This window comes from Solea solea, chromosome 14, assembly GCF_958295425.1.
Source record: "Solea solea chromosome 14, fSolSol10.1, whole genome shotgun sequence".
NCBI lineage: Eukaryota > Metazoa > Chordata > Actinopteri > Pleuronectiformes > Soleidae > Solea > Solea solea.
The window spans coordinates 18,718,377-18,735,894 of NC_081147.1; the positions used below are offsets into that span (position 1 = coordinate 18,718,377).

Sequence of the window (17,518 nt, forward strand, 5' to 3'; positions counted from 1 at the left end):
AAAGGCTGCGCTTGTTTAACCTGAGAGGAAAACACTGGACACAGCTCGGTTAACCGTGGAGAACGTAGTCGTCATTTCTAATAAACAATTATGTAGTAGCCGAGCTGAGCTGCGTTTCGCACTGTTTCAGAGAAACTACAACCGACAGGTGCTAACAGGAAGCTCCGGCCTCTGGACCCCCACTTACGCATACAAAGGTTGAGCTAACTCGGCTATCTAGTGTTAGCGTTGACGTGCTTCTTCCTCACGTCTGTCCCAGTGTCTGTTGCGTGTGTGTGTGTGTAGCGCTTCATGTCAAGATATGAAGAGTCCAAACAGATCACTATGGAAACGTTAAATAGGAAGACAGTCCTCAGAAGACTCGGCTGTCGATAACTGCTAAAAGACACAAACAGGCAGTGCCTTCAGTGAGTATCTACTGGAAATATTACCCCTTGTGTCCTAAAATCTGTGTTTTATTTAGTTGTAACATGTTGATGTACTCTCTATTTTGTCTTAATTTGGCTAATGTAAAGGACTGGCTAGTCCTAGCTAGGTCACCTAAAGCAGAAAATTGAAAATAACATTACTACTAGTCAGTGTGGAAAGTTTCTTCACCCTAGTACTACTATTGAAATATCTGTACTGTAAAGTCAGTAACTTCATGTTCTTTGTAATCATAGTGCATTTTATCATCTGTAATTAGGAGTGGGCAATAATTCAATATCAATACACTCACCAAAATCCCAGTATATCAGTATTTTGTGAAATACTCAGACCAGCTCATTTTGCATCAGCAATCACATTATGTTCAAAGTGACTTAAATCACATTTCCTCCTCATTCTGATGTGCAGTGATTGTCTGGCCTTGATTGTAAAATCAAATTATGTGCAGTTATATGTGTATATCATAATATAACCTATTTCAATAGCTATATGAAAGTTGCTCAACCTGTTGATCCCAGTAGGAGGTTATTATTATCTATTCATCCATCTTCTACCTCTTTATCCTCGACTTAAGGGTCGTGTGAGCTGTGCCAATATCAGCTGACATAGGGCGATAGGCGGGGTACACACTGGACAGGTCACCAGTCCATCACAGGGCCACATAGAGACTAACAACCATTCACTCACACATTCACACCTATGGTCAATTTAGAGTGTCCAATTTACCTAATCCCTGCACTAACCATGTCATTATCAAAGAAATAATCAGAATTACTAAAAATGTTTTCTGTAGAGACAGAGTGTAATTATTTATTTTTCGTTGGCAGCAGCAGCGTCTCCCCTTTTTCTCATTTTTCTCATTGCTGTTGTTTAGATGATGGAGTTCCCACTGCATTCCCAGCAGCTGCTGTCAGCTCTGCGTTCACAGCGTCAGCGAGGCTTCCTCTGTGACTGCACTGTCCAGGTGGGATCATCCTGTTTCCTGGCTCACCGAGCTGTCTTGGCCTCCTGCTCACCTTTCTTCCACATGTTTTACTCCGATTCCCCGGGAGGCAGCGGTGGAAGCGGCATCAACAGCCCCGTCACACTCGACAGCGACATTGTCACAGCTGCTGCATTTGGCTTGCTATTGGACTTTGTCTATGAGGGTGTACTGCAGCTTGAGGAGTCTCCACCAGTGGAGGACATTTTGGCAGCGGCGAGCTTTCTGCACATGAACGAAGTTGTGAGAGTGTGCAAGAAACGACTGCAGAGACGAGGACCGCTAGCTGAGGCAGACAGCACTCGCTCAGAAGAGAGTGCTGGTGTGAGGAGGGCAGTGGAGACTAGAAGAGAGAGCAGGGGTGACAGTGGAGCTCAGCCTGTGTTGGCCATGGCAGGAGATCATTTAAATACAGGCGCCATGGTAGTGCCAATCTCATCATGTCCCATAGTGGTGGAGAGGAGGCAGGTGGAGTCTGTGAAGTCTGAGCAGAGGACTGGTGAGCGACCATCAGAGGCTCGGGTTCACACTTCTCTAAGCCCTGATCTTGCTGACACCACCCAGCCGGGCATGGATGCCCCCCTGCCTCCAGCTGAGCTGGTGCAGTCTGTCCCTGCATCTGGAAGTCACACCAGGTTGGGGGTTGGAGGTCAGGGGCAAGGCTCGGTCCTCTGCAGTCCTTGCAGCACCACAGAGACATACAGGTATTGATTATATTATATGATATAAAATGATATGCTATAAGAGGGACATATAAAAACAGAAAGACATTCATAATTCACTTTGTGATGTTCACTAAATGTTAGATTTACATCCATCTTCTAGTGCTTTATCCTCCATATGAGTGTGGTGGGGGAAAGGTGGGGTACACCATATTGCATGTTTTTGGACTGTAGGAGGAAGCTGGAGAACCCAGAGAAAACCCACGCACATATGGAGAGAACGTGCAAACTCCATGCAGAAAGGCCCTTGTTCTGACTGGGTTGCAAACCCGGGTCTTCTTGCTGCAAAGGCAAGAGTGCTAAATATTAGATTTGTTAGCAGCAATTTTTATTATAAAGGAATAGCGCTTACATTTTAGCAACATTTATTCATAAAGTTGCATGTTGCACCTGAATATCCCTCACCACCTCAAGCTTTCTTTCAAAGTGTTGGAGAAATCATGTAGCCTTCAGTTAAGATCAAAACCCTATGTTCTAGTCTGTGCTTTCTCAGTATTAAAACTGCTTACAAAGTTCATTGTGTCTGTGGTCTCCCACATTTTTAAAATCAAATCAGATTTGAAAATCCTCTAGTGTGGGGCAATCACACAACACAATAGTGTCAACATAAACTATAGTCTCTTTTTTTATAGTCTCTTTTTTTCTCTCTTTCAGCAGCAACCAGCAGCCCTCTTCCTCCTCCTCTTCCTTTCTCGTCCCAGTGAGTCTGGCTGGTGGTCGTTCAGTGCTCACACTCTCAGAAACCTGTGTCTCCCCCAGCTCACATCAGGACACACCACTACTACGTTGTGACCTTGACTCTGTCAGAAAACCCTCAGACACTGACCGCAGAGGTGCGTCAGATGGAGGACAGCAGACTGTTGTGTCACTCCAAGCATCAGCACTCATCTCGCACATGCAAAACAGTCCGATATGCTCGCCAATTCAGCGTGCACCTCCCCAACTCAGAATCCAGAACACTTTGTCACTGCAGGGCCAAAGCTCCCACTTTCACACTCATCCTCAGACACAAGCTCTGAGGGCACCTGAGGAAAATGTGGGGAGAGTGAAAATAGACAACAGTGATGAAGATAATGTGAAAGTTAAAGTGGAGGCCATCGTTATATCTGATGAAGAGCTGGAGGAGGAGAAAGATGAAATGAGAGAGAGGGAACCAGTGATGGAAGTGAACGATGAGTTTGAAGATGACATCCAGGAAGAGGAGCTGAACAGTCCTCAGTTTCTTCAGTCTCACTCACAGGCCCTCTTGCACATGACTTCTCATTCAAATGACTACTCCTTCCCTCTCTCTCCATCCTCCTCCTCCTCAGGTGCTGGGCCTTCATCCCAAGAAACCTCCTCCTTTGCCACCTCCCTCGTTCCTCTGTCCACACACCAGCAGCATTCAGACCCTCCTGCCTACTTCCAGGACTCCATGGGGAACTTTATGGAAGAAATCCCCACATGTGGCGTCTGTGGGAAAACATTCTCATGCACCTATACACTGAGGCGTCACGCCATTGTGCACACACGTGAGCGCCCTTACGAGTGCCGCTACTGTTATCGGAGCTACACCCAATCGGGCGACCTGTACAGACACATTCGCAAAGCTCATGACCACACACTGCCGGCCAAACGCAGCAAGGCAGATGTGGATCCGTCCCTGCCTCCACATCCACCAGAAAATGGTGAAAATGTCCATCACAATTTCCCAAAACCCAAATTGGCTTCTTCAAATGTCTCATTTTTTCCAGCCAATAGTTAAAACATTTTGTAACACTCGATAATCAAAATAATTACCTCCATCAAGGTTATGTTTTTCCTAGCGTTTGTCTGTTTGTGAGCAAAAAGTTAACAACAGATTTTAATGATATTTTCTGAGGATGTAGGTTATGGCCCAAGGAAGTAATAATTAGAGTGCTTTCTCTAGTTTTTTTCAGCTGTATTATTGAGGTTCATTAAGTAGCAAAAAACTACATAATGTCAATATTTCTAGAGAAGTGCTTCACAATCAAATTTTTTTTTTTTTTTTTGGAAGCATAAGCATATTCTGGTTACAATAAAGCATTTATTAATCTTTCATTTATTTGCAGATACCAGCCTCACAGGACAAGGCATGTCGTATTTTTGAAAAAATTTCTCACAAACAGCCAGAATTACTCTACAGTATACAAGGTTGTTGCTTAACGAGTAGTTTTTGCCATTTGTTTTAATTTAAGTAGACATTTGCACAATTGCCACAAGCAGTGCTGTCTCACAACCACCAACAAATCATCAATAAATCCATCCATTGTCTCACGCTTTATCCTCCACATGAGGGTCGCAGGGCTGCTAGTGCCAATCCCAGCTGATATAGGGTGATTGACAGGGTACACCCTGGACACTTTGCCAGTCCATCGCAGGGCCACATGGAGACAAACGGCCATTCTCGGCACGTATCCATCCTGCTCAGTTTATTCATGTCAGATAATATCACATTTGCAAACACCCTGCAGACACTTTGGCTGCTTATTCAAATGAGGACATTTCATAATCACAAAAACACCAGCAGAGTGAAAGTAAACATGAGCCTTAATTCATACAACTCACCTTTATAACATATGACCATGGTCTGGACAGAACCGTACAACTAATCTGATGCGTCCCCTGCTGTTGTAAATCTTTGTAAAATTTAAGATGTGTTTTTGCAGCCTAAATATATTTAATCTTTTTATTTTTAAATATGATTGGGAATAAAACTGTCAGGTGGGACGATACCGGAGGTGTATGGAAATACTTGTGACTTACAGAAACTCTTATAGTAAGAGTTTCTGTATGTCACAAGTATTTCAAGTAACTTTTTTGAGTGTATCAGGTAATTTAGTAAAATGCTTTTTTCCATTGTGAGTCTGTGCCAGAAAATATTGCCTGATGTAGTAGCATAAACATGAGTAGTTTTAGTCACAGGAGGAAAATGGCAGCAGTTGAGTCTTTGATTAGGAAATTCCTAAATAAGGCAAATTCATCAGGAATTTCAGTCAATAAATGGTCTGTATTTATTTAACACTTTTCTCACCACTCAACCCACTTTACTGTACAGTTTTGCCAGTCACCCAATTACACCCATTCACATGCTGTCAGCACAGCACAACAACCAGGAGCAATTTGTGGTTAAGTGCCTTGCCTAGAGACAAATTGGCATTGGGATCGGACCCTCAATTTTCCAGTTGGAAAATGACCCACTCTGGTAGCAGTAAAGATACACCCAGAATGAAGAGTGCTGTTCCATGCATCTATTTTTCACCATGCCTTATGATGTCCAGCCATGTGTTTTTTCTCCTCGACATTTTGTAATACACCACTTAAAAAGTAGTGGGAATATAAGTTTGTGTTCTCTCTGGTACATCAGTGGAGGTGAGGGAAGAGTGAATAACTTCTTGGTGCCACCTCATGTTTGGATTTGCTCATTCTGTTTTATTCTCTCTGTAATAGATAACTGCATATTCTCTTTAAACACACTTTGGCATGTGTGGACATTCTGCCATTGTAAATGTTCCTCAATGACTGAATTTGTTCCTCTGCATCATTTCATGTGTGTGGGTGGCAGCTGAACTCATGATATGTGATCAGTATTGGTGTTACTATAGTAACTTGACAGTTTTGAAGTGGAAACTCATTTGTGACAGTTGAGTGGTTGGTTGTTTAGGGTTTCATGGTCGCAAGTATTTTTAGTCTAAATGTTACCTTGTGGATTAAAAACTGTTCAGACTTTAAATACTAATGTGGTTATATTATGTTTCAGTGAATCACACCATGCACAGGGAGGTCATTTGACACTTTTTAATTCACTACAAAATAAACTATAAAAATATATGAACATTACACATGTTACTACACTGTACACCTCACTGCTAACGTGGTGGTTTTGTCTCTTCAGTCTTCTACTGGCCCATGGATCTGTTAAAAGAAGAAATATCAGCACCAAACAACAAAGCTGTATGCCTCTGTGTCCTTGTATTTCCTCTTAACTGAATTTCTAATGAAATACTTTTCTGGTACATTACTTTTTGTCAATATTTGTTAAAATGCGGACAAACAAATAGAAGGTGATCGTACTACTGCAGAAAATCTGACAGCCAGAAATGAATTCTTAGTCAAAATGTGGTTACCAATATACTGACTGGAAGACAAAGTTGTTTTCAGGTTGTAATAATAACAGCTCTGATGCTTGTGTGAGAGAACAGGGCTGGATGATACTTAAATCAATATCTAAAAATGTCATAATAAATGTGAGGCGATGATATGACTCACTGATTATTATCCATTAGTTTAACAGGGCTGTGACAAAAAAGTACAACAAGAAACTACAAATGTGCTCAGTAAAATATGGAGTCCTCAAATCTGGGCTGCTGCTTAAATATAATATTAATATAATGTGCAACTATTGGATGGAAAACAAAAACTCACTGCGTCAGCAAGCTCTGGCCAATCCATTGCCATCACAATCATGTCATCAGAATTGGGAGGAGTCTCCAGGTTCCAGTACGTCAGCTTATCGAACACAGAGGATACCTTCACTGTTCGGTCCTGGACAGACAGACACACATTTAGTAGTATGCAATGGTTTGGGCAGCTGCACAACCCCTGTAGCTTACAGCGAAAAATGAAAGTGAGTGTTTCTTGAAATTATTATTCACTGTTTTACCGATGCAGATACACTTTCTATTCTTGCTCTAACTTCTACTTATTTATCACTCGCAACAACAACAATAATAATAGCATGTTTATTTATATACCGTCACAATGTGCTTCACAAAGGGAAGGGAAAACACAGCAAAAAAGATGCGGTTAAATAATGTCAGGCCTGAAAGAATTAGATAAAACCTTAAGTCCCAATGAAGAGGAAATCAAAAGCTACAACCTCAAAAGCAACATTTCTGTCTTGACCCTGCAGGCTGATAACAGCTAACAAGCCCTGATCAGAGGACCTCAAAGTCCTGTTTGTAATGTAAACTGTAATGCCTCTGCTATTCGGAGGTGCCTGGCTATGTTAGGCTCTTATATTTTATTCTATGTTGGACAGGAAGCTAGTGTTAAGTTTTATGAATGGGGAGAACATGCGAGTGTTTTGAGGACTTAAGAGTGTTGTAACTGCATTCTGAATGACTTGTAGATGTGTTTACCTCTTGGTCAGAGCCGGGCTTGTTGGTCTCTTTCAGCACCAGGCCAGTGTATCCCTGAGGACAGCTGATCTCCTGTCCTTTCAGCTCACGTCCTCTGAATGACACTGTTTTCTCTGTGGTGGTAGAAATGCAACAGATGATAAAACTCTCCTGTACGAATGTACTTAAGTACAATGGTAGAAAAAAAAAAGTTTTATACCAAATTTGTGGTCTTTTGTGGTCGCAGTGAAGTATTGTGAGACCTGGGCCGATCCACTGTGTTCAATCTCACAGGGAAGAAGGTGGACAGGAGCCCGCTGTAGCTGTCCCTCTGGTGGCACATGGACCCGAATAACACTGGCGTTGCAGGACATTCTGTAGGCAGAGGACAGTTTTCTGGGTTTAAAATTTCGGGTCAAATAACCACTAATAAGAACCAAGATATTCCTTTTTCAAGTACGTGTTTACCGCCACTCACTTTTTGTAACAGGAAGTGTTTCTTCTTCTACGCCGGATGTCGTTCCGGCCGTTTTTCTCGTGTTTGACAAGGAAACCACGCCCCCTTTCGGTGAGCGATTTACGACTATTTTACCGCTAATGCTTAACTAGTTTTACTAGTGTTGTGTTATTATTTCTCACCCGTAGCCTTGGTTTCCTGCAACATAACTAAAAGTATTATTTGACTTTAGATAGAGAATATGAAGAATATGAATCCTGAAGAAATACGTTAGTGATGACAGGCCGAAACAAACAAACGAACATGAGAAACTGAGATGCATTTTTCCTTTTAATGTGATTAATTCCATATGAATTTTATATTATATGTTTTTTTGTTAATGCCAAAAAAAGCTACTACTAACATTCTAACATTTACTTTACTACTTTACTAACATAAAGCTAATGTTACTGAGAAGTTTAGCTTTCCCTGAAAATATTTATTTTAATTGCCCGATAAAATATAATACAAAATGAATTACCTTGTAATGTAGTTTTATGTAGTTTATTTATCAATTTATCATTTTATGAATAGATATTGTTACTATACCATCACTTATAATGTGTAATGTATGGTGATTCATTATTCTGCCTCCTGTTTACTCTTTGTGAACAGAGATGAACATATTTGAGTTTATCCAGTGAAACTGCCAAATGACATGGTTTTTCACTCATTCCCTGTTTGCAGCCACCTCGTTTATTAGCACAACGTCACTGTTGCCTCCATCTGACTTCATATACAACAACACTTCCTGTGTGCAACCTGAGAATAACAGAGAGGGTCGTACAGAGCTGATCGGCTTAGTCCTCATTGTGTCAACTAATTTGGTTTGAATGTGACAGACATTTGTTTACATTTAAAACTTACACACTACAGTTTTAAGAGAATGCATTCTTATGCTTCAGGGAGTCTAAACAAGAAACTTTAATATCAGGTCCCTTTTGCCTTTGGGACACAAAGCCCCTTTAGATGCGCCTCCTGCATGTTTGTGGTGTCTCCACAATGTTCAAATGGGACATTGTATAATTTTGCTGCCAACTACAGGCGAATATTGTAAAAGTATAAACACAAGACATCCAGCCTTGTGTCTGTGGTCAGAAGAGGAACTCTGGCATCTCTGTTTCAGTCAGCTGCAACATTTCATGTGGGATGAACTAAACTCTGTCCAATGTCAGCTTTGAAAGAGCTGATAAATGATCTGTTTTTTTCTTTATTTCTTAACATTTCAGTAATAAGACTGTCATGCTGTGGAGAAAGACACTGCAGGAAAAAGAGAAGTGATTTCCAAACAGCTCAGCTTTGGCCAACTGAAACCAGAGGTGAGTCTTCATGTACACAGAGGAGAACAGTTCCTGTCGCAGGCAAGTATTGGACTAGTACTGAAGAGATTCACGATTTGTTTTGGTGTTTATGTGTATTGTGATATGCTTAAGTATCGTTCTTATATTGATTTAGTCATCATTTGATATGTAAAGTGAGGGTATCAGTTGTCAGATGGCCAGTGACACAGTTTACAGTCATGTGATGTAAAATGCAGCTGCTTCTGACTAAGATTAGATTCAGTGGTTTTTCCGTTTTTCAGTCATGAATGTTATCACTTGTGTTTTCTAGCTCATGGCGTCAGCAGCATTACAGTTTGTTTTTGTGACCATACAATACTCAGTGTACGTATCTGTGAGGCAATATGTGGGTCAGGTAAACGACAGTCAGCACATGTAACTCTTAACTAACTAGTAAATCACCTCTTAAGATGTGCCTGTGATGTGACATTTCTAGGTTATGTTTATGCTTTGACATTGTGTGTGTGTGTTTATGTAGAACCTCTGTGTTTCAGGACCATATCGTCATTGTCTCTTGGATTCTCAGATATTATGGATCAAAATAGTCCCTTGAGTTCAGGAGCTGAAGAACAACAGTCAGTCCACAGGCTGCGAGATGTTGTCATCACGTCAATGTCAAATGCCCGTCGGAAAGCGACTCAGGGCTTTGTTGTGTTCTTTGCCGTTGTGCTGCTCCTCTGCCTTGCATCCTTTTTATACGGGAGCTTCTACTTCTCATACATGCCCACGGCGGCTTTTTCAACACCGGTGCATTATTACTACAGGTGCGTATGTGAAGTACTGAGTCCCAGCTGCACCATGAGAACATTGTTGTCATGACTGTGTGTTTTATCCCCCCTGTTTTGCTCTTTCTTTCACTTCGTCATTCTCGTATCTGTGTGCAGGACAGACTGTGAATCTTCAGCCTCCTTTTTGTGCTCTTATCCACTGGCCAACATCTCTCTGATGAGGAATAGGAAACATGTATGTATTTAAAAACAGAATCTAGATGTTGATACTGCAGACAACCATGCAGGGAGAAAAAGGAGGTACGCTGCCTTTGTGTGAAGTTAAAGTAAGAATGTATTTCTCAAGACCAACATGTATCAGCTGGCAAACATCATGTCAGTTAGAATTACAGTGACATTCTGCTCTACAGTTGAGGTCTGGTACACACTCAGCCCACAGAGGATGTAGCTACACTGATTCAACAATGACCACGCTTCATACTGATGTCTTCAGTAGTTTATTTCTCTTTTATGTTCATCACATGTTTTGCACTCTTTGGACACCGTGAAAACTATAAAATAAAACTGTACATCTCTGACTCTCAAAGGCAGATGTACAAAGAAGTAAATGATTACATCTTCAAAAGTAGTGTAATTATTTTGTCATTACAAAGGTACCAAGTGCAGACGTAAAAAAAAAGACGCAGTGCTTCCTCTGCCACCATGATGCTCTAACCCACAATACCATTTGTTTATGACATCATAACGAAACTTAACTCAATGGCGCACACTCTGTGTGACAATAAACATAAATTGTACAACATTTGAAAAAAAAAAGTATTAGGACAAGGACTAGGACAAGTTCGTTCAAATACCATTGGTGCTAATTCACCAAAACCTAATAAACACACGGTCATGTACGTTAAACCTGGTACCAGATGACCTAATAGAAGTTTTTGGGGTCATTTTTTAGCCCCTCCCACTTCCAATTTACAGAAAGGAGATGAATAAAATGATCCTGTATCACCCAAATGTTTTTCCTGAATAAAGGTTTTTTTTACACGTCTGATGTAGCTGACCAGGCAGTTACTGTTTTAAGCACAGCAGCTAAAAGCAGTTGTTCCACTGGTTTTGTGGGCTACTTTTGAATCATAAAAAAACCCAGCATCTGATGATCCATGTATGTATTTTTTCGATATACACATGAAGTCTATTCATTGAAGTGTGTCATGTTTTGTTAAATGTGCATTCAGGTGCTGACATTTGGCCAGGCCTATCAGATCTCTCTGCAGCTGGAGATGCCCGAGTCTCCAGCCAATCAGGAGCTGGGGATGTTCATGATCAGGGCGACCTGTTTCTCTAAGGATGGAGGTCATGTCACGTCCTCTGCTCGCTCTGTGAGTTACTCTGACATTTTGTTCAGCTCCATGTGTGGCTTCATGTGTACGCACGCACAATCCAAATAGAGCTTTGTTACTGGTTCCTGCAATCAACGACTCACTGTTGCATTTGCTGTGTGTTTCTCAGGTGAAACAAGTGTTGTCTGCCTCCAGCTCTCGCTTTGTGAGTACAGCACTAGCACACAATAACCTTGTAATCACACAACCTGGTCAAAGCCAGATTAGAGCTGCTTATGCCTGTTATAATGCTGTACGGTGTTCAGCTGAATGAAAAGATGAATGTGTGAAATGACGACTGATCATGATCATGAGAGAAACTTTTGTTGAGTCAGTTTATTTTACCCCGTAGCATTTTAAATCCTTCACCTCAATTGCAAACCATGTACAAAATTAGTCATACTATTTGAAGGTACAGTGTATACAATGTACATTTATTGGTGAATGTTGCAGATGAATATCTATCACCTTCTCAACCTTCCCTTGTAAGTATGTCGGACAGACTATGTCCATTGTCAGTTACTGTAAAAACATGGCGGTCCAAAATAGCAGCCTCGTTTCGAGCTGACCTGTCTCTGATATAAAATATATAAATATGAAAGACTCATTCTGGGGTAATGAAATCAACGAATCATACTACAGGTGATGTACATTTATTTGACCTTTTAATTCCTGCCAAATGAAAGTGCAGAAAGGACCTTCACGAACGAAGTTACATATCAAATGTATACTTGAGGTGGGATTAAAGAAGAAAAAAATAGAAATTAATAATTTCAGGGTCAGAAGCAGTTAACTGTTGCACATACATTCAAACAAGGATGAGGTGAGGGAGTTAGGAGCTTATCTTTGATGTTGTCTGACTGGCTGCCAAAACCTTTGCAAATGTGGCCAAGGAGCCTTGCATTGTAAGTCTCAGTTTCTCAAGACTGAGATGGTGCATCACATCCTGCGTCCACTGTGTCCAGCTCGTGGGAGTGGGGACACTTCCACTGGAGGAGAATCAACCTTTGAACCAACAGAGTGACACATTTTGAGCCGCCTACATTCTTATTATTGTTAACTTTTCTTTCTGATACTAGGCATGTACCTGTCACTTCGCTGCATCTGTGTTTTTCCCAATGATTTTGCTCGCTGCACCAGATTGGCTTTAAATTTGACCTCAAAGTGTCCAGACCACCCAACCAGACTCTTTTCTAAGGAGGTATAGCCTCTTCATAACAATGTTGAAAACATAATGTGTGATAACAGTGAGATTGAGGTAAATGTCTAGTCTTTTCAAACGAGGTGCCCTGTAATGATTAGGGGTTGTCAGTAAGTGCTGCTCATGATCAGTTATTTCGTCTCATTAATGTCAGCAGTCATTAAACTGACAACTCAGTCGCTAAGTCATATTCAACATAAATCGTCTGTGTCCATGTCATCGTTAGATGATTGAACACAGTCATTTGTGCTAGTATATCTCGTCAGGGTGACGGTGTTGTTGTGTTGTGGTCAGAGCATGCTTCGATATCGCTCAGGCCTGCTGAGAACTGTGGGAACGCTGCTGTTCCTCCCGGCCTTCCTCACGGGAGCTATTGAGCAGAAGCAAGTGCTTGAGGTGGAGCTCTTCTCCGACTACATGGATGACCCTGTGAGTATGTGTGTGTACTCCTCTGTGGGTGCGTGGGTGCTTGGACCAAGTATTTTGTTGAAGTTTGAAGCACGATATGTTTTCCTTCTCTTTCAGTATGACCCCACGGCCACTGCCGTCATAGAGATCCTGTCCAACAAGGTGCAGATCTACTCATCTCAGCTCTTCATTCATGCTCATTTCACTGGCATAAGGTGAGTCACTCATTTCATATAGTGGAGTCATAGCATGGATCTCTTAACATGAAACTTAAAGACTGATTATAGATCTAACAGTTAGATTTCACTGTTGATTAAACATTATAAGGAAAATTCATATTATTGACCTGATCTGAAATCGGGTCACTAAAGCTGAAAGAGCAGTCGTCAGAGTCTAGAGTTTGTTGTTTCCCATCTGCCATGGATAATGGTCTGAAATGAATTACCATCACCAACTATGACAGTCTTTTTATTATGTATATGTATATGTTCTGACAAAACTGTCGGCTTTCGACAGATACTGGATGTTCTACTTCCCTGTCACATCAGCCCTGGTGGGAGTCTCCAGTAACTTCCTCTTCCTCAGCGTCCTCTTCATTGTCAGCTACATGAGGCTGCAGATGAGTGTGAAACCTGAGCAGGCAAGGGAAGGGGACAGGCACTGCAGGCAACACTGAACTTACTACACACAGTTTCCAGACTGACTTCATGACTTTTAGTTTTGTGAACTATTGCCAAAATCCTCTGCGGTGTTGTATTTATGACTCCACTGCCTCTGAGTACTTGTTTTCTTTGTTGTTTACAGCTCAGGACAGACGGTCCTGTGTCAGAGAGGGAAAACAACATGGACAACAACCAGCAGGAGGACAATGTTGCTGCGGGTACAAAGAAATTATACTAACATACAGATATTTTATTATTACAGTTATTTGAGCTTTTAGCCTCAGCCACAAAGCGAGTGATTGACTGCAGAAACACATTCTTTGACAGGTCCTGCAGAGCTGGTGGGTCCCCATCAGACAACCCCCACAAATGTGAGCCGGAGGAGGCCCCATTTGCACTTTGGTGACAGCACAGTGCAGCAGAACAGAGTCAGATTTGGTCAGGCTGAAACAAACGGATTAGAGGCAGCTCCAGGACATTAATCACACACACATATGGAGACAGTAACAGCTTGACACAGATATATGAGCTTGACACCTCATCACTTAATACAAATATCTTATGATCGGCTCCTTGCCATTGCTTAAAGGTCCAGTGTGTATACCATTTAGGAGGGTTTATTGCAGAAAATAAGAATAAGTCATGTATACTGTATGTACTTTAGGCAAATGCCTTGCTTTATAGTGGCTATGTTTTTGAATTGCCATGTTTCTACACGCAAAGCAGTTAGAGTGTGCATTTTGTATTTTGAAGTGGTGTTTTTTTTCTGCAAATGAAAATAATTACATCCTTTCTGGTATTTGAAGGCCACCGTAGTTCCCTGATGTGCTCACTATCTTACAATCTGCACTCTCACCATTAGATATCATGAACTCTGACACACTGCACCTTTAAGGCACTATTCATACACTGGGCAACTCAAAGTGCTTTACAAGGGCATAGAAATACATATTCTACTTATTCTATGAGAAAATCATAGAATAAAAGCAAGACATTAAAATAGTCATAACAATCATGAGAGATAAAAGTGGTTTGCCAATACAAAGTTTAATACCTCTGACCTGATGTTTACTCTTAAGAACCAATAATATTCCTGAAATAAATTAGCACATTAATCAAAACCCACACATTTTATTTTTAAGTTCCTATTTTCATATCGACCTTTTTATTCATAAGATCACTTGTCAGCACAGTCTTTGCGAGTCTAATCAAACGAGGCAGAGTCGGTTATGTGACAAGTTGTTGATCTAAATTTGGTCTGTTACAGTGTTTGTCTTCAAGTGGGACACCTTTTCAAAATAAGTTTTAAATGTAAAAGGAATTTCATCAATAAAGTCTTATTGCTCTGAGAAGCAGGATGCCTTTGTAATGAGCCTTCTACTTTATTTTTATGCATGTGAATACTTAATTCTAAGTGGCTGATTTAGTATTCCGCTGTTTTGTTTTTGAAGTCTTACTATCACTGACGATCATGCTGGTTGAAATCATGCATCTTGGTTGCCTGCTATAATACAGAAACAAACTGTTTCAAATATTTCAGGTTATTTGTTCAAACAGAAAACAGCAAACCCTAGTTCCATGTTGCTATCTGATGCAGACCAGCGTCATTCCTGGATGTCCACACAGACTGAGGCTCAGCTGACAGCTTTGGAAATGTATAAATGTCACTGCATGCAAAACATAGCACCAACAGAGAGAACAAGAGAGAGAGAGAGGGAGAGATGTATTTGACGGACAGTGGCAGAGCTTTTATCACTGAAAACTAGCATGACGAGGACACAGCAGGTGAGGTAAGGTGACTTACACTCATGACCTTGCGTGTTAGTTAAGAGAGCTCATAAATATTGATCCGTATGTGATGTCACTGATGTCAGAGGGATGTTTAGTAACTTGTAAACACATTTCCTCAAATGTATTCAAAACTGTCTCTCAACAACATTTCCTGTCTGCCGTGTACAAGCACATGTTGGACTGTGGGACTAGATTCTCCATCGGGCCTCTTCAGTGGACGCAAAGATGGACGTGACTGATGAGAGCAGAATGGAAACAGATAAAGAGAAGGAACAAACAATGGCTCACGACTCTTCTGATGGATTATTGGAGGACATGCACCAACCTGTCACTTCCAGTGAAGGTCTTTCCAGCAGCCATAGGGGTGGCAGAGCGAGATCCAGACCCAAACTCCAGTGGACGAAGAGCTTCCCCCCTTACAGTCAGTGTATAGGTGGACTTGAGTCAGGAACAAGCATCCCCGACCAGCAGCATCTCAGACCTGCTGAGACAATGGTAGACAGTAATGAGGTTGCCCAAAGTACAGAAAGAAAAGGAGATGCAGCATTGAGTACAAGGTGTGTAAGGGATGAAAGGAGAGCAAAGTGGAGGATGAGGAGGAAGGAGAGATTAGGTGGGAGCTATGAAGCTAACACAGACAGATTGGAGCAAGGACGGTGGATTGGGAAGCGAGGAGTGAAGGAGACTGATGGAGAAAGGGGCCATGATGGCAATGATGAAAGGGAAGGAGGCACAAACAGTGAGTGGAAACACTGGAGAAGTAGAAACTCAAGTTTTGAAACAGAGATGAAGGAAAAGGGAGGCGAAGAGAGCAAGAGATCTCCTGTTTCAGTGGAGGAGGGGGAGAATGATGAAGAGGAGGCTATGGAGCTGCTGCCAGTGAGAGGGGGCTTCACAACACATCAGAAGTCATCCAAACATCCATTCCTCTCCAGGCTTTTACACTCCTCCTCCTCCACTTCCACCTCCACCTCCTCCTGCTCCTCGGTCAACTTCTCCTCAGCAGAGAGTGATGAGGTCTTCAGTGAGGGAGAGGATGTTGGCAAAAGGAGGGAGACATTCAGGAAGGTGAGAACGACTGAGATTAACAAACAATGATATTTTTTAGTCTTAGCATTACACCTCTTCTTTGCACATATGGTCCTGGTCATTTGCATTGGATTGAATGAGGACTTTGACCAGAACAGATTTGAATGTTATTTGCATGTCCAGCGTCTGCTGCTGGTAGAAATATAAGGGTAGAGGGGTGCTGACAGTTGGAAGAGGATTAGGCAAATTCTCTTTTTTTCAGTGTGTGAAATCAGCACTAAAGCTGAAAATATAATGATAAACAAAGCCCCTTTCTTCAAACGTGTTCTTTTCAGTCATAGTGTACTACTTCTTCTGTTTGGTTCCTCTACATGCCTGTGTTTTGTGAATATACAAAACTCATAGCTGTGGAGAATGGACTGTGAAACACCTGTTTGGTACACTAGAAGGTGTTAATCTTGCATAGTATGCTCAGTCTCACATATATTATCAGGATGTGAGGGGATAGGTTTTATTAGGTTTACTTTAAGGGTCCAGTGACATCTAATGGTGAAATTGTAGATTGTAACAAACGGAAGACGCTTCTGCTCATCCCTTTCCCTTCCCAAACATTGTGAGGGACCTACGGAAGCCTTCACATACCAGAGAGGTGTCTACCTTTCTTTGTATAGTAAGCTTCTGCTTCAAACATCCTTTATGGTTGCTGTAAAAACACAGCAGTGTAAGCCTCAAGCAAGGCTGTTTCTATTTATAGCTCAAATATCGCTGTACTTCTTAACATTTCAAAAATGCAATCTGCATGCTGGGATAAGCTTTAGACCTGTATACCAGAAGCACGCCATACTACAAATGCATAATAGATCCTGAACTTTAACAACTTCAGACTCCAGTGGTCGACAGGGACAGCAGTAAACCTTTTTCTGTTGTGTTCAAAACTCAGTATTTGCTTCGCATGAGGACTTAAAGTTATCTGTTGTGCTTTTGTGTCTCAGTATCGCTCCTGGAAAACCTTCCTGACCATGATGCACTGGTCACTGCAGCGGCAAAGTTCCTGGGTCCAGCTGGCTGGACATCAAGGCATGTGGCTTCATACGGAGCTTCAGACACTACGTGACTCAGCTTGTTTACACTGCCATTTCAGCAGGAAAGGCTGTTTGCTTGTACCCAACTGTTTTGTCATCCTGGGGCACAACAGCTGTCCACCATCTTTACTTTATATAAAAACAACCAGCGAAGC

The 17,518-nt window shown here is 41.6% G+C and overlaps 3 protein-coding genes across 6 annotated transcripts; 2 read left to right on the plus strand and 1 right to left on the minus strand.

Moving 5' to 3' along the window:
• Positions 1-12: 12 nt before the first annotated feature.
• zbtb3 (zinc finger and BTB domain containing 3) lies at positions 13-5,863 on the plus strand. Of its 2 annotated transcripts, none has more exons than XM_058649332.1 (3): positions 13-407; positions 1,301-2,112; positions 2,788-5,863. In XM_058649332.1, exons 2-3 carry the CDS (start codon positions 1,301-1,303, stop codon positions 3,872-3,874), a joined length of 1,899 nt encoding a protein of 632 aa, XP_058505315.1. In that variant the 5' UTR covers positions 13-407; the 3' UTR covers positions 3,875-5,863. The 2 variants fall into 2 exon arrangements, with proteins under 2 accessions (XP_058505315.1, XP_058505313.1); XM_058649330.1 differs by having other exon boundaries at positions 15-407; positions 2,785-5,863.
• Positions 5,864-5,913: 50 nt separating this feature from the next.
• On the minus strand, positions 5,914-7,759 carry rnaseh2c (ribonuclease H2, subunit C). Its single transcript, XM_058649337.1, has 5 exons — positions 7,729-7,759; positions 7,471-7,625; positions 7,272-7,384; positions 6,556-6,675; positions 5,914-6,045 (listed from the first exon to the last, which is right to left on the minus strand). The coding sequence occupies exons 2-5, from the start codon at positions 7,622-7,624 to the stop codon at positions 6,022-6,024; spliced, it is 411 nt and encodes a 136-aa protein (XP_058505320.1). The 5' UTR covers position 7,625; positions 7,729-7,759; the 3' UTR covers positions 5,914-6,021.
• LOC131472307 (seipin-like) lies at positions 7,554-14,405 on the plus strand. Of its 3 annotated transcripts, none has more exons than XM_058649335.1 (11): positions 7,554-7,818; positions 8,976-9,065; positions 9,565-9,850; positions 9,971-10,049; positions 11,047-11,190; positions 11,321-11,356; positions 12,686-12,820; positions 12,917-13,014; positions 13,316-13,439; positions 13,604-13,679; positions 13,789-14,405. In XM_058649335.1, exons 3-11 carry the CDS (start codon positions 9,618-9,620, stop codon positions 13,941-13,943), a joined length of 1,080 nt encoding a protein of 359 aa, XP_058505318.1. In that variant the 5' UTR covers positions 7,554-7,818; positions 8,976-9,065; positions 9,565-9,617; the 3' UTR covers positions 13,944-14,405. The 3 variants fall into 3 exon arrangements, with proteins under 3 accessions (XP_058505318.1, XP_058505317.1, XP_058505316.1); XM_058649334.1 differs by having other exon boundaries at positions 9,581-9,850; XM_058649333.1 differs by lacking the exon at positions 7,554-7,818 and having other exon boundaries at positions 8,833-9,065.
• Positions 14,406-17,518: the final 3,113 nt, after the last annotated feature.